The sequence below is a fragment of the Crassostrea angulata genome, chromosome 3 (assembly GCF_025612915.1).
Source record: "Crassostrea angulata isolate pt1a10 chromosome 3, ASM2561291v2, whole genome shotgun sequence".
Classification (NCBI taxonomy): domain Eukaryota; kingdom Metazoa; phylum Mollusca; class Bivalvia; order Ostreida; family Ostreidae; genus Magallana; species Magallana angulata.
In genome coordinates this window covers 33341659-33356643 of record NC_069113.1, presented here as the reverse complement: position 1 = coordinate 33356643, position 14985 = coordinate 33341659, and the positions used below count along the sequence as shown (strand labels likewise).

The 14985-nt window shown below is 33.7% G+C and overlaps 1 protein-coding gene across 1 annotated transcript; it reads left to right on the top strand.

Annotated features, from left to right (window-relative positions):
* Nucleotides 1-66: 66 nt before the first annotated feature.
* Nucleotides 67-14754, top strand: LOC128177844 (uncharacterized). The gene is made up of 14 exons (XM_052844731.1): nucleotides 67-84; nucleotides 1917-1969; nucleotides 2016-2074; nucleotides 4791-4887; nucleotides 6076-6240; nucleotides 6380-6550; nucleotides 8882-8954; nucleotides 9572-9744; nucleotides 10036-10114; nucleotides 10302-10330; nucleotides 12551-12802; nucleotides 12940-13056; nucleotides 13452-13626; nucleotides 14213-14754. Exons 3-14 carry the CDS (start codon nucleotides 2033-2035, stop codon nucleotides 14247-14249), a joined length of 1410 nt encoding a protein of 469 aa, XP_052700691.1. The 5' UTR covers nucleotides 67-84; nucleotides 1917-1969; nucleotides 2016-2032; the 3' UTR covers nucleotides 14250-14754.
* The last annotated feature ends 231 nt before the right edge of the window (nucleotides 14755-14985 follow it).

Genomic DNA, 14985 nt, shown 5'->3' with positions numbered 1-14985 from the left:
GAGTGGCGCCGAATGCGCATGTAAAGGGGATTTCCATTTCAGGATTCATGATGAACTAGAAAGTTCCACAAACTTATAATATTTGTAAGTAGGGTTGATAGTTTATGCTTGTAAATTTATTTATGATGCAATATTATGAAAATGCTGGGATAATAAGAAAATATAGCCAATCTTATCTTCTAATTAACGTGTGGAATGGGCTTAAGTCAAATTAATTTTAGACACGAGTGCTTCAAATGTGACAACTGTTAAAATGTTTCCATTCAACTTTTGGACGAAATTAATGTCATTTGTTTGCATTCATAGATATTGAGTAGAGGGTATAATTAAGATCGGATGGACGACCTGGGAGCTACAGTGCTTCCCATAGTAAAAAACTGCTATTTACGGCGCACAATAAATTGTGCTAGTGTTGGACTGATTAACCTTATTCTCACACAAATTCCGAGAAAACAGTTATACTCTGTATCGAGATTTTTGCTTCCACCACTTTTTGCTTGATATTTCAATAAAAGTAAATACCTTTGTGCTCAAACTACGTTCATCCACTAATATGAAAAATGTCCAGATTATCCGTTTTGAAACGCCCCCTCTACCGCTTCAGGTTTCAATACACATCCAAAAATTGAAAGTCTACGGAGATTTTGCATTGCATCAGCCATTGATAAGCCCGGATGATAATGTTAAAAAATTGCGCGATGTATTCGGAGTGTATTCCGAATGGAGAAAAGATGTAAACATTCCCTGTTATAAATCTCAGTAAGGAATCTGTTTTCGTTCCTGTGAATTTTTCTGAGTGGAAAGGGATAATTGTTCAATGAAGATATCTTGGAGATATTCCCTTTTAACAATTTCAATCGATTTCTTTCACAGGTATGTGTAATTTTATTAAAAATCATCAAAAAGCGATGGAAGCAATAACTTGGGACACACTTTAGTACCATTAAAATTTTCAGGCAATTTACTACTGATATCGTCACTTTACTTGCCTCAGGCTATCTCCTAAACATGCCATTCGACCTCGGAAAATGAAGTATATTAATTTACATTGAGATCAAGAGTCGCCATTTTTATATGTAAACTAACTGCACCACTTCACATTACGGGTCTGGTGATGGTGTTTAAAAGAATAGCAGAAGCAAGTGAAGTTACGATATCTGTAGTATAATGTCCAAGGAATTTTTTGGAATCAATCATTTCATTAGAATGTGTTCGGAAATGAGATTAATCATTCCAAAACTTAAGCACAATTTTTTGTGCGCCGTAAATTGCAGTTTTTCACTATGGGAGGCACTGTAGCTCCCAGGTCGTCCATCCGAATTTTTTCAGACCGGGAGCTACAGACATGCAGCTAGTGTTAAATGAGGCAATTATAAATCGTTTTATCATTTACGTTACCGATGGAATTGATATGTACCAGGTAATAGAATAGCCATTAGGGCGATGTCCACATGTATAGTCCAATCCACACTTTGTAAAAGTTGTTCCCCTTTGCGAGGTCAACCCAAAGGTCAAAAGGGAAAAAACAACTTTTTTCCCTTCTTTATGCAACCAAATATTTGGGCGTCCTGTGAAGAAATCTCTTGGAATTTAATTTAGTCCTTCGATGTGTGGGTTGCCCCAACTTGGGGCAATAAAATTCACAGCGGAAACAGATTTCTAATGTCAAATGACAAAGTTACAACCCTCCAAACTACAAAGGCTACTGTGAGAAATATATGGGTTTTTCCCCAAAGATGGCGGCCAAGGGACATAACTTTTGTAAAGTGTGGATCGGTCTATAGGTTCGAACTCAGGACCCTTCAGCTTAAGTTGCTCCACCAGGTGACTGCATGAGCTGTTTATTTACTTGTTGTTAGAACCACATGTACTGGCTTAGTTCACAGAGACGGTCACAAAATATTTTTGTATTTCAGTATATATCTAAAGTTAGAGAAAAAAATTGCTGGAGCCACAAGAGGATCAAGAAAAACATTTCTTATTCAATTGATAAAAATTCCATCATTCAAACAGAACAACTTTTCTCTGAAAAATGATGTGCAGGTTGACTTGTTTCTTTATATTTATACTACAGGTAAGAGTTCTGAGTTATTTGTAAAGTATAGATCTAAATTTAACACATAAGTATAATTTTAAGTATTTAAAGTACTGTTAGACCAGCTTGTCCAATCATAAGACAAAAGAGAGTAATTTTTCTTACAATTTTGTGTATTACAAGTTAAAAAAAATGTAAACAGAGAAAAATCAAAATTTAAAAGTTACTTTTAAATTTTATTTTTCATTGCTTAACTAATCATAATTAAGTTTGTTCTCTGAGTAGCACTGTATTTAGCAAGGATAATTGATTCTGACATATGTAGTACTACCTTAAATTGTGACGGATGAGTGTATTTTACCAACAGAAAATTCAATGTCAAATACATTCCTTATTCATTCACTGTAAATGACCCCAAACATGGGGGAGTTTGACAAAACGTATGGGAGAGTCGATCCCAAAGCATGGGGGGGGGGCACATTTTTTAGCTCACCTGAGCTGAAAGCTCAAGTGAGCTATTCTGATCACATTTTGTCTGTCGTCCGTCTGTCTGTCTGTCCGTAAACTTTTCACATTTTCAACATCTTCTCAAGAACTACAGGGCCAATTTCAACCAAACTTGGCACAAATCATCCTTAGGCAAAGGGGATTCAAAGTTGTGAAAATTAAGGGCCACACCCGTTTTCAAGGGGAGATAATTAGAAATTAATAAAAAATTTCGAGAAATTTTCAAAAATCTTCTTCTCAAGAACCAGAAAGCCAGGAAAGCTGAAACTTGTGTGGAAGCATCCTCAGGTAGTGTAGATTCAAAGTTGTGAAATTCATGACCCCCGGGGGTAGGGTGGGGCCACAATGGGGGGGTCAAAGTTTTACATAGGAATATATAGAGTAAATCTATAAAAATCTTTTTCTCAGAAACTAATCAGCCAGAAAAGCTGAAACTTGTGTGGAAGCATCCTCAGGTAGTGTAGATTCATAGTTGTGAAAATCATGACCCCCGAGGGTAGGGTGGGGCCACAATGGGGGGTCAAAGTTTTACATAGGAATATATAGAGTAAATCTATAAAAATCTTCTTCTCAGAAAGTAATCAGCCAGGAAAGCTGAAACTCGTGTAGAAGCATCCTCAGGCAGTGTAGATTCAAAGTTGTGAAAATCATGATCCCTCAGGGTAGGGTGGGGCACAATGGGGGGTAGAAGTTTTACATATGAATATATGGAGTAAATATTTAAAAATCTTGTTCTCAGAATCTTATCAGCCAGGAAAGCTGAAACTTGTGTGGAAGTATCCTCAGGTAGTGTAGATTCAAAGTTGTGAAAATCATGATCCCTGGGGGTAGGGTGAAGCCACATTGGGGGGGGGGTGTTAAAGTTTTACATAGGAATATATAGAGTAAATCTTTAAAAATCTTCTTCTCATAAACTAATCAGCTAGATGATTCTTTATAATTGTTAAGACTTTGGCTCCAGGACAATTCTTCGGCCTCACAAGAAGGTTCAGAGTTTGATGTAGCTTAATTTCTCATATATAAACAATTGTAAAGGATGTTTTTTGAAACTGCAATACTCAACAAGTGATATGACTATAAAATCATCCTGTTATAAAAGGGACTAATGATTATAAACATAAGAATATCCAGGGGGAAAATGGATTTTATTTATTTTACAGGATCTACATGTATTATTGTACATTGTTCAGATTGTTTGTATTATGACTCTATTAAGCTGATTTTATCATACCTATTGTTCCTCAGGTGAGCAATGTGGCCCATGGGCCTCTTGTTTATATTTTTGTTGTGAAAATGGACTATGCATATTAATAATGAACGTATAATATTTTACAGTTGATATGTAAAAGCATTACGCAAACATAATCACAAAGTTAGGACACCAACTTTGTACATGTGTACAAAGTCATATGTCAAATTGCCTTTGAAAGGCCGCTTATATCAACTTGTGTTTACATTGAAACTCTGATAAAATATTTCAGTTTTGGAAACATTCATCTGAATTGAAATTAAAATATTTTTGTGTGAATTTAGAATATAAAATATTGGTAGATAAAACATTTTAAAAATCTAATCAAGAGTTTGTAATCTAAACAGTTACGCCGCTTGTATCAATGATATTCGATTTATCGCGGATCTTTCCTCAGTGTGGTATAAAATAGAATACATAATATGCCGGTTTTATGAGGGTATATTTCACACGTTTGTTAAAGATCGACCGACAAAAAATGGTCGGTGTCCGGTATTCGGGGGTAGCCGGTTTTCTAAGGGTTTATATAAAAGAAATAAAGAGAGAGCTGGCCGGGACTTTTTAAATAGGCCGATATTGAGGGGGTGCTGGTTTTCAGGGGTGCCGGTTTTGAGAAGTTTCAATGTATATATTTTTTAGGAATACTTAACATTATAAATACCTACAAAAGGTGTGACCTTTATTCCTCCTGTCTCTGCATGAAGTGGATAAAATTGACTCTCCCATATGTTGGAATCTACTCCCCCATACTTTTTGTCGACTCCCCTGCATTAAGTGTTATGTACAGTGTTATATTTTAAAACAGTGCAAGAAGTACACATGTGGGATAATTTAAGCTCCTTCTTGGAGCCATAATTCATTGTCAAATAATATTTAGCCTCATGCATTTAAGAATTGAAAATCAATGTTGATTTTACTATCTAACTTTTGCATGATAAAATTGTTTTGAATACTTTATTGAATGTTTTTTTTATATATAAATATAACATATATTTTTAGGCTTCACAAGTATCATGTATGGCTTGTCCACCTAATTACGTGTTAAGGGAGGGAGAAGATGTTACAACATGTTGTAAACCAACAAACTGTCGTCCAGGTAATTCTAAATGGCTGTGTGTATTTAATGAGCATTACTCGGGGTCTTAGATATCCCCAAGAATCAAAATCACACAAATAACTTTTACTTTATGTTTAATATATTAAACATAATTCAAATATTGTAGTTAAAACTACTGTCTGCAGAATCATATTAAGTCACTTAACATAAAATCAAGTGTATTTTCAATCAGATTATATAGGAAATTGCATACACTAGTATCTTGCACAAATTACTGGAAAAGTACCCTAATTTTTTGCAAGAAAGCTTGTCAGAGTAGTAGTAAATCGATAACAAATTCCTAGAAAAAGTTATATAATATTGAGAAATGTGTCATCTAACCTTAAATTAAATTCATGTTTGTCTCATTTGAAACTAGCTTTGTGGGGGGGGGGGGGGGTACCATTAGTACAGTTCTATTTTTTTGTGAGTGACATCAAAGATGGATAACTCAACCAAATTTGCTAAAAAGAGAAAAAAATATCTCTCTTGTGAACACAAAGGCTACATATTTTATTTCTTTGCTTCCCATAGAACTGAATCATTATTGGACAAATTAAAATAAACAATATTCTGCCATTTTATGCACTGGTGCATGCACTGACAAATTACAGCCGTTGGATGTCGCTGTTAGCTAAAATTATCAAGAGCACTAATATATGCTGATTGGCTAATTAACACTCTTCAACTTCAGACTTTTCAAATATTCATCACTTTACATACATAAACTGTTATCGCTGTCTTTTGATACTTTATATTAACTTATTATTTTTTCTGTTGATCGAAATAAACACATCAATCGTCTCCTTTACAAGTGAACACACGGGCCCAAATGATTTGTTATTTATGGACACTGAACAACTAGAGTATTAAATCAGGATAAATTTATATAAATATTAAACAAATGCTTGTATGTACATTTGTGGCGATGTAAAATATTGTGGGCAAAGGTCAACCACAGAAGCCATGAACATTGATACCCACAAACAATTTTGATTCCATAGTATTGCTATATGTTGAAATGAGTAGGCGAAGCGATGGCAAATGACAGCTATATTTCCTAATATCAATTCTCACTGAACTAACATAGAGATATATGAGACAGTTCCGTGCTATGTTTAAACCAATGGAAGTGTGATATTTCAGTCCAAGGGAAAACAATATATTTTCTACTTTTATATATCATAGGAGAAGGCTTCTACCTCTGTAATGGCTCCATTGCTGCTCCAGGAGAAGACAGGTGTTACAAATGCCCTGTTGGAACTTACAACAAGGATCCAGTTAACACTGCTGAGGTTCCTGATGGATTTAGTGATAATGTCTGTGCTTTCATAGACTGTAAATGTCCTCATGGTATGTTGATGATAGACTGTTCACATGAGGGGCGAAAGCTTTAATGCAAGTGTATAAGAAGAACAAAAATAACAGGGGCTGAAAGTATAACTCTGTATATACGGTATTAAAGTTTCCATTTTTATACATACTATTTTAGATGGAACAATTATTTGGAACCTTGACTCCTGTTTGAAAGGCAGTGACAAAGTCTGTGTTTGTGATAGGGAGAAATTGTTTTTTGGATTTGACCCCAATACCTGCCAGAAGATTGATGATGTGAACACGAAATCCAGAATATCCAGACCTGGGTTTGAACTGGACAACAATGGTAATAATTATAGAATATGTCATATATTCTCAAAATTAAGGTATCCTAATTTGTTACATCGTATAAACAATAGCTTTATATGAAAGCTGAATTTTGCAGCTTAAGTAAAAAAAAAAAAATTGAATGAGTAATTATTGAAATAGTTGACTGAGTGAAAATAAGTGTAGTGGACATTTTTTTAAAAAATTTGAGTGTGCCTAATGCTAAATTAAGGTTTCACAAATGGTAAGTGGAATCTAGTTTAGTTATTAATTGGTTAAAATTGCCTTAAGTATATATACATATGGAACAAATCTGAAGTATTTCAATCAATATTATACACTGTTAATTTCAGGATTATTTTTAATAGTAACAATTTGTTATACAGGCCCATTCTGATACCTATACCTTCATGGGTAAATCAAACTTTTTTATGTCATGCGCTTATGGTTGCATGAAACTAGTACTAAATCCATGTTTATTTTGGATTTCACTCATTGGATTTAGTATAGTTCAGGGTAAAATATTAGGAGACAAAATGAAATAACCCTGATGATAGCATTATTCTCTATGAAAAACTTCAAAGGCATACTCTATTTACTTTTTCTTTTATGCTATTTCTCAAATTATGTACTCCTACAAAGCTTCATTTTGTCATAATGTCTAAAATACACATTGGCAATTAATGCTCACCAAGCTACCGCACAATTAAAAAAATTATTTTTAACAAAATTTCCTTTGAAAATCCATATATTTTTATCTGGGTTTTTTTTCTGTGTTCTATTTTATATATGGTATTGAAACAATTTCATAAAAGGTATAAAATACACTGTATTTTACTAGAATGCGCAAAAACATGCACAATGAAAACTAAAGTTTGCCTCAAATCACCATGAATTAGGTTCCCTATTAGGAAACTGTATTGGGGTATGATATACGGTTTGGTTATACACATGTATATGGTTTTGTCTTGTATTACTGGTAACTGCATGATTTTGAAATAATTTGATGTACCGGTAACAGCCTCTAATATATTACATTTATGTGTGGATCACCATACACATCAATATCAATTGAAAAAATATTGATTGGAATTTTATTTTGATAACTGTATGTGATGGGATAGTTTTCATCACTGAAATGAAATTATAAATGTGTTATGTCTTTTCATGTAAAATTCACTAGACAATGTTTGTGCTTGTTGTGGTGCTTGTAAAATTATTTTTAGGTACTGGTATATCAAATTAATAATTATTAATTTGTTTCTTTTTAATGGTTTTTCATACATTTAAATTACTACTGATTTTATTTTAAAAAAAAGATACTTGGTACCATTATATAAACAGTGCCTGTTTGGGAAGGTAACAGTTGAAATTGACACTTCTAGGAAACCATTGTCAACCGACGTGAAGCGGAGGTTGACAATGATTTTCAAGGGGTGTTAATTTCAACTGTTATCCTCCCAAACAGTCACTATTTATTTCATTATACTGAATGACTTAATATTAGAGATTTTTTTTACTGCTTTTATACAGAAATGACGTGAATTCTATGCCTAACCATACACACATAATTTACGCGCAATGTAACAATTCGTTTTGTTATACTTTCATGTTAAATACTGAAATCTGATTGGTTTAGACGCAGTTCATAATCCTTTCTATTACCCTCAGCGTTAGGAACGCACTTAGCAACGGGTAGCAACGCCGTAGAATTCACTTTATTCCTATGTAAAAGCAGTTAAGTTTTCTTTAAAATTAAGACATTCAGTATAACAAAATAAATAGTGCCTGTTTGGTAGGATAACAGTTGAAATTGACACCCCTCGAAAACCATTGTCAACCGACGCGTCGGTTGACAATGGTTTTCTCGGGGTGTCAATTTCAACTGTTACCCTCCCAAACAGGCACTATTTATATAGTGTTACCCGTTGCTAAGTTTGTTGCTAACGCTGAGAGTAATAGAACGGATTGACAACTGTGTCTTAACCAATCAGATTTCAGTATTTAACATGAAAGTATAATAATAGCATATGGCATAGTTACTTTGTAAACATCTTTCTTAGAATTCGAGAATTTATAAAATTCTACTGAATGAACACATTTCAGATGTTTTTTCACCAAACAATTACATTTCGTTTTGCATGGCTAGTACTTTGGTTAACTTTTTATTCTATATTGTTTTATGAAGAGAATTTTCTTTGCATTAATGTGAACATAAAGATGCAAGGATATTTTTTTATTTCATTTTATTTGAGAACAACATTTCAAAAATTTAAGACATAGTTTTGATTCTTAATGCCTTTAGTTATAAAGTATACTAATAGTCTTTTCATCATTTTATTTTATTCAGGTAAAATAAAGAGATGTCAAAGGGGATTTTTTAAGTCTAAAGCAGACTTGAGCATCTGTGAACCACACACACAGTAAGTTTGATATGTCATCATATTTTTGGAGGGGAGAGGGTCAGTTATTAAAAAATGGGGAGGGGGGGGTGTTCAAATGTGAAATAGTTTCTGCTTGAAGTCATGCAAGAAAATTTTCCATTGTATATAAATTTTTAAAGCAAAGTTTATGTACATTAATCATGTTTTTGACATATGACTATACTGTAGAAGCAAAAATATTCATTGAGGATTTTATTTCGTTTCTTTCATTGGCTGCAGTAAAAATCAACAAAATTAAATCCATGAGGAATTTTCAATCAAAGTATTAATGAATACAAAGAGATTATGATGTGATGAAATTAAATGCCATCAGAATTTTATTTGGTTCAAAAACAACAAAATTTTGACCCAACGAAAATATGTGCTTCTAATTTCTAAAAAGTTTTAAATTCCTATCAATTAGAGTGTTGTACATACATGTATATCAATATCTATGCCTCTTAATTTCAATTGAACTCATACCATTACTTTGAAAAAATGCCTAAAATCAGCACATAGTGATACATATATATTTATAAAAGAGGGAGAGAGAGAGAAAATCACCTCAGAAGGAAACACAGATATGTCCTATATATAGACATCCTCTTAATTAACAGGTGCCCCGTTGAAGCTGGACTCCAAGTGAAGGTTGAGGGAACAGCCACATCTGATGCTGTGTGTGAGAACGCGACCGATGTACCAACATCAGGGGAGAGCACTTCTCCCCTGCCTGTTGACAAAGATAAGAATGTCACTCATCCTATCGAACCAGTAGTTGTATATACATTAGGTAATGCATTTTTCTTTTGTCTATCTATATTATCTATCTACCGGTATATTATTTACACCTTTTTCAATTGAACTCATACCGTTACTTCGGAAAAATGCCTAAAATCAGCACTTATAGTGATACATATATGTGATTGGACCAATCAGCTATAATTCTCTAGTTACTGATTTTGAACCAATCAATTCTCTAACTACTGATTATACCAGTAGTTAGTCTTGTTGAATCTGTATTGTTGGATTGTGTTCGTCCTGTAATAGAAAGACATTCTTAGAAGTGGTTTTTCAATTACAGAGTTCCCAGTGGGAGCACAAGGAACACTTCTATATGTGTGCATTCCCATTGCTTTCTTGCTTATTGTGTGTATCATTTGGTAAGACTTGGATTATTATAACCTTATATTATTTTATAATTGAGTTTAAAGCCTGTTAGAAAGAATTTAGCTTTTTATGTAATATTGCAAAGTGGCTGATGTTGATCTTTTGCTTAATTTTTTCTTTTAAACTACATGCAGCCACTTTTATTTATTCAAGAATATAGAACATTATTTTTATTTTCAGTTTGCTTGTGCGCAGATACTCTTTGGCAGGTAATGATTTTAATTCTGGTGGTGACATATTATTTTATGGGCTAAAAATGAATTGTTTTTACTTGTAAAGAATGTTGCCTATATTAAAAATATTAAAATAAGTTAAAGGTAAGTTAATCCTTCTCCAAACCATGAAGGCGCATAAGGCTGGTGCTTATCCCCATTTTCCATGGCACTAAGCGGATAAGAGTCATTGACTCCCCCTGGATAGGACATCAGTCCTTGCAGGTTTACCCTAAGCATAAGCCCGTACCCAATTCCAGCTGGATGGACTGAGACAATGTAGATTAAGAACCTTGTCCAAGTGCACAGCATTAAGGGACCTGAGCAGTGTTTAAACCAAGAACCTAAGGGTTATTGGACTAACGCCTATGACCACTGAGCCATGTGGTCCACAGTATATCACAGTAAGACTATTAAACATAGAAAACATATCAATCTGCTTAGTGTAACATTTGAATTCGAATATTTAATATCATTTAAAATGTTAAAGTCTCTCCAAAGATATGTATGTGGCACATTTTGAAAAATTAGTCGTTATTTAATATTCATAAATACTTCAGGGATCAAACTCTCTTCATTCAAAAGCATGATAAAATCCCAAAATTTTTCTTTTGAAACACCCCCTCTAGCTAATTCACAGCTTAAAAATGTGGTGTCGATAGGCATTTTGTTTCACAACAGGCTCAGATGATAACATTGAAAAATTGTGCAAAGTACTCCAAGTGACATCCGAATGGTGAAAAGATGTAAACATTTCCCAGTATATATCTCCATAAGAAATCTGGTTTCATTCATATAAAACCATTGTAGGTGAAAAGGGGTTTGGGCAATTCATTTAATTAGAACTTCATATTAATGAGCACTGTTATTTTTATTACTTATTGAATAAAGAGACCACATACATTTTATTCTGTTGAATTAGTTTCAACTGTGCTTGAATTCCAATGATCATAGTGTTCCCCTTAAAATCATATAATAACACAATCTACCGGTACTTACTAGGGTCCTGCTTGGCAGGCACCCTCTAGTGATCAGTCTGTCCATTCATCTGTCCATCTTTCCATCCTTCCATCCATCTTTCCATCCAAGATTGCATGTCTGGGGCATATCTTCTCTCCCCTTGGCCCAATCTGGTTCATACTTCACCCATAGAGTGCAGTGACCTTAAACCATGTTTCTGGATCAAAGGTTAAGGTCATAGCAGAATAATATATAAAATCCTTGTCCGGGGCATATCATTTCTCCCCTTGGTCCAATCTGGCTCATACTTCAATCACAGAGTGTCTGTGGTCAAAGGTTGTGCAGTGACCTTGAATAAGGTTTGTAGTTCAAGGGTTAAGGGCATATCAGACCACGCAAAAATCCTTCTTCTTTTTTTCAGAATATATACTCTCCACTTAGCCCTATTTGGCTCATACTTCACATAAACAGAGCTTTTGAGTAAGGGTGTGTTGTGACCTTGAACCAATTTTCAAGATAAAATATGAAGGTCATAGCAGATTTATGTGAAAAATCCTTGTCTGGAGCATATTTTTCCTCCCTTTACACCAATCTGGCTCATGCTTCACCAACATGGTACCTTTGATCAAAGGATATGTAGTGACCTTGAATGATGTTTGTAGGTCAAGGTCTTATTGGACCTTGAATGATGTTTGTAGGTCAAGGTCTTATTGGACCATGCAAAAATCCTTTTTTAATACTTTACTTAAACAGAGCTGTTTGGTTAATGGTGTGCAGTGACCTTGAACCAAGTCAATGTGAAGATCTAAGCAGATCTCTTTATAATCAGTTTTAGACTGTAGAATTTTCCCATTTGCTTAATGCTTAGTCTTGTTCAGATTGAAAAAAATGCCTGTATGTAAGGGGTAATGAGATTGAATTAGAAGTTCTATGCCAGCTGGAAATTTATAGGTCAAGGTCAAAGCAAAATTCTCTGAAACTATTTTCATCTTAGTGACCTTTATTTAAGCGGGCTCTTTGAGATAGTCACCATCTCAATGTTGTCTAGTTAGTCAGATAACTGAGCAAGAATAAAAATTATTTATCCTCACGCTTTTGCCAAAAGTTAATGGTGTTTACCCTGCTGTGTTTGCTTCTAATTTTAGATTGTACATGGTATAAGAAATTTTTGATTTAAGAAAAGAAAATTCTTCACCTTCTCATCAAGCCACTTATAATTAAATACCCTGGTAAATGTCTCTAGCTTTCTTTTAACAGAAAAATTGCGTCGCATAATTGGAAAGGTGACCCAACAACGGGAGGCGATTAATGACTTGTCCAGTTTGGAAGATGATGATCCCAACATTCCTTTAAGAGGTAACCCTATTCCTGATAGAGAACCAGACATATTTTCGGAAGTAGATGAAAGCGAAGCTAATCAAAGAAGTCAAAGTATTACTGATTTTGTGGATCTCAGTAGTCTACCATCTACCATCAACATGCAATCTGACCAGGACAGTAGAACATCAGGTACAAAACACAAAAGTTGTAGGGTAGAAACTGGGTGATATAGACAAATAGGATCCTGATATAAAAAAGGTAAAGTTTTGACAAAATTTGGTTGAATTTTTTTTTTTATTAAACATAGTCTCAAAACTTTTTTCCAGGTAGTGAGGATATTGATTTTTCTGAACAAAATGAACAAACATCACTAAAAGCTATTCAAAATTCCAGTTTCGAGAACTCCAGCAGTAACATTGGTCATAACAGACCAGTGGCATCTGGTGAGTTACATGTATATATATTACATTCAATCACTAAATGTAGGAGTATTAGTATTGGCTACTTTAAGGTAAGATAGTGAAACTGCGTGATTACGGGTTTCTAAAGATGACTAGTGTAAATTATACTACTTGTATTTGGAACTATAGCTTGAAAAATTATTACTTTTTACTGTTAATTTCATTTATTCTTGCGTTAAAATTATAAACTTTCATTCACAAATTCTTAAATATCACATGAAACCATGCAAATTAGTAATATCTAATGTAAAATTTCAGAGAGATACAAAAATTATTAACTGCCAATTATTCTACCGAACAAAATGCTGAAATTTTGACACCTTAAAAAAATATGAAAACATTCACTGTGTCAGTAATGACAATTGATTTTTAACCAGTTTTACCCAGTGTACGACAGAGTTTCCAGGAAGAAAGAGAGACAGAACAAGTTATAGCGAGTCCTGTACAGGAGGATGAAGTGCGGATAGCTTTCGGACTGAACACAATCCCAGTACTTTCAAACAGGGCACAACCAGATAGCAGGATAGCAGATGATGAAGAAAGCCCCACAAGGTAGGTGCATTATATGTAGTACAACAGGTGCTTGATAAACTTGCATTCTCATTATTGTCAAATTTGAGTTTTGAAAAGAATGAAAAATAATTATGTGTGGATCAAAACAATTTGAATTTAATATGGTCAATTTTAATTTTCCAGAAGTAGGGGGTGGGGTAAGATCTAGATAAATGCATGATTTTGAAGGAGTACTACTGTAAACCAATTTTTATTCGCGACGACTTTATTTCGTGATTAACTGCTGATAAACTGGTTCGTGACGACTAATGTTCGCGACCAAGCCTTATCCAGACCTGTATTGTTATCAAAACTATAGACAAAGGACTGGTTCGCAGTGAGAAATATTTGCAATGACAAGACTCTCGCTAACATCGCGAAAAATTTTCGCACGCGAATAAAAGTTTGTTTACAGTATTTTAAAGATTGGAATGAAAAAATGCTACAATGAAAAAATGTTCTGATTTTTTTTTTTACTTGAATTGGAATAGAATTGATACATGTACATTTATAACTCTCAAAATCTGTCACCTACATGTATGTGTATAATGTGCCATTAATTTTTTTTATGGATTTTTTTTTTCAGGTCAAATGTAACGGAAAGATATCTCTATGAACACTAAAACTGCCTGTGTGGATCAGGGGGAAAAAGATGGAACAATCTTTGATTAATTCCATAATCAAAGGAGAAAATACCGATGTACATGCCAGCTGCTCTGATATAAGGTCTAAGTTTGGGCCTTTACACAAACTGGCCATGGATCATAAGGGGTAATGGAGAAATATTCAGGGGAAAAAATCGGGGAAGGAAGAAGATTGATAATTCAGCATCTAATGACATCTCAAATATCTTCTAAAATTTAATAAGGTCTCCAACAAATTGTTAAAAAAATCAAAGAATTTATTGTGATTGTAAAATAACACTTACCATAACTTGATTCTGTACAATATCAGTTAATTCGTACTTAAGAAGCATTGCAGTGCTCAACCTGAAGGTAAATTCTTATACCTTTGATTTCTTTGTCCATCATCATCAAAGGTCTTAAAATTAATAATGATGCTGATTTTTTTCCATCATCATTATCAAAGGTTTGTGTCTTAAGATCAATTATGATGCTGATATAAAAAGGAAATGAAGTCGGTGTTTGAAGGTTTCTATGATAAGAGAGATTACTTGTCTTCAACAGATGTTAAAATCACTTTATACCTGGAATAATGATTGAAGCAAGTTTGTTTTATCAAAAGGAAATCTGAAAATAATATCATAAAATATGTTTTCACATCACTGGTAGCTTGAGGCTAAAGCAGTCATAGCTATTCATGTGCACAGTGAATAATAGAAAAACGAAAATGATTTCC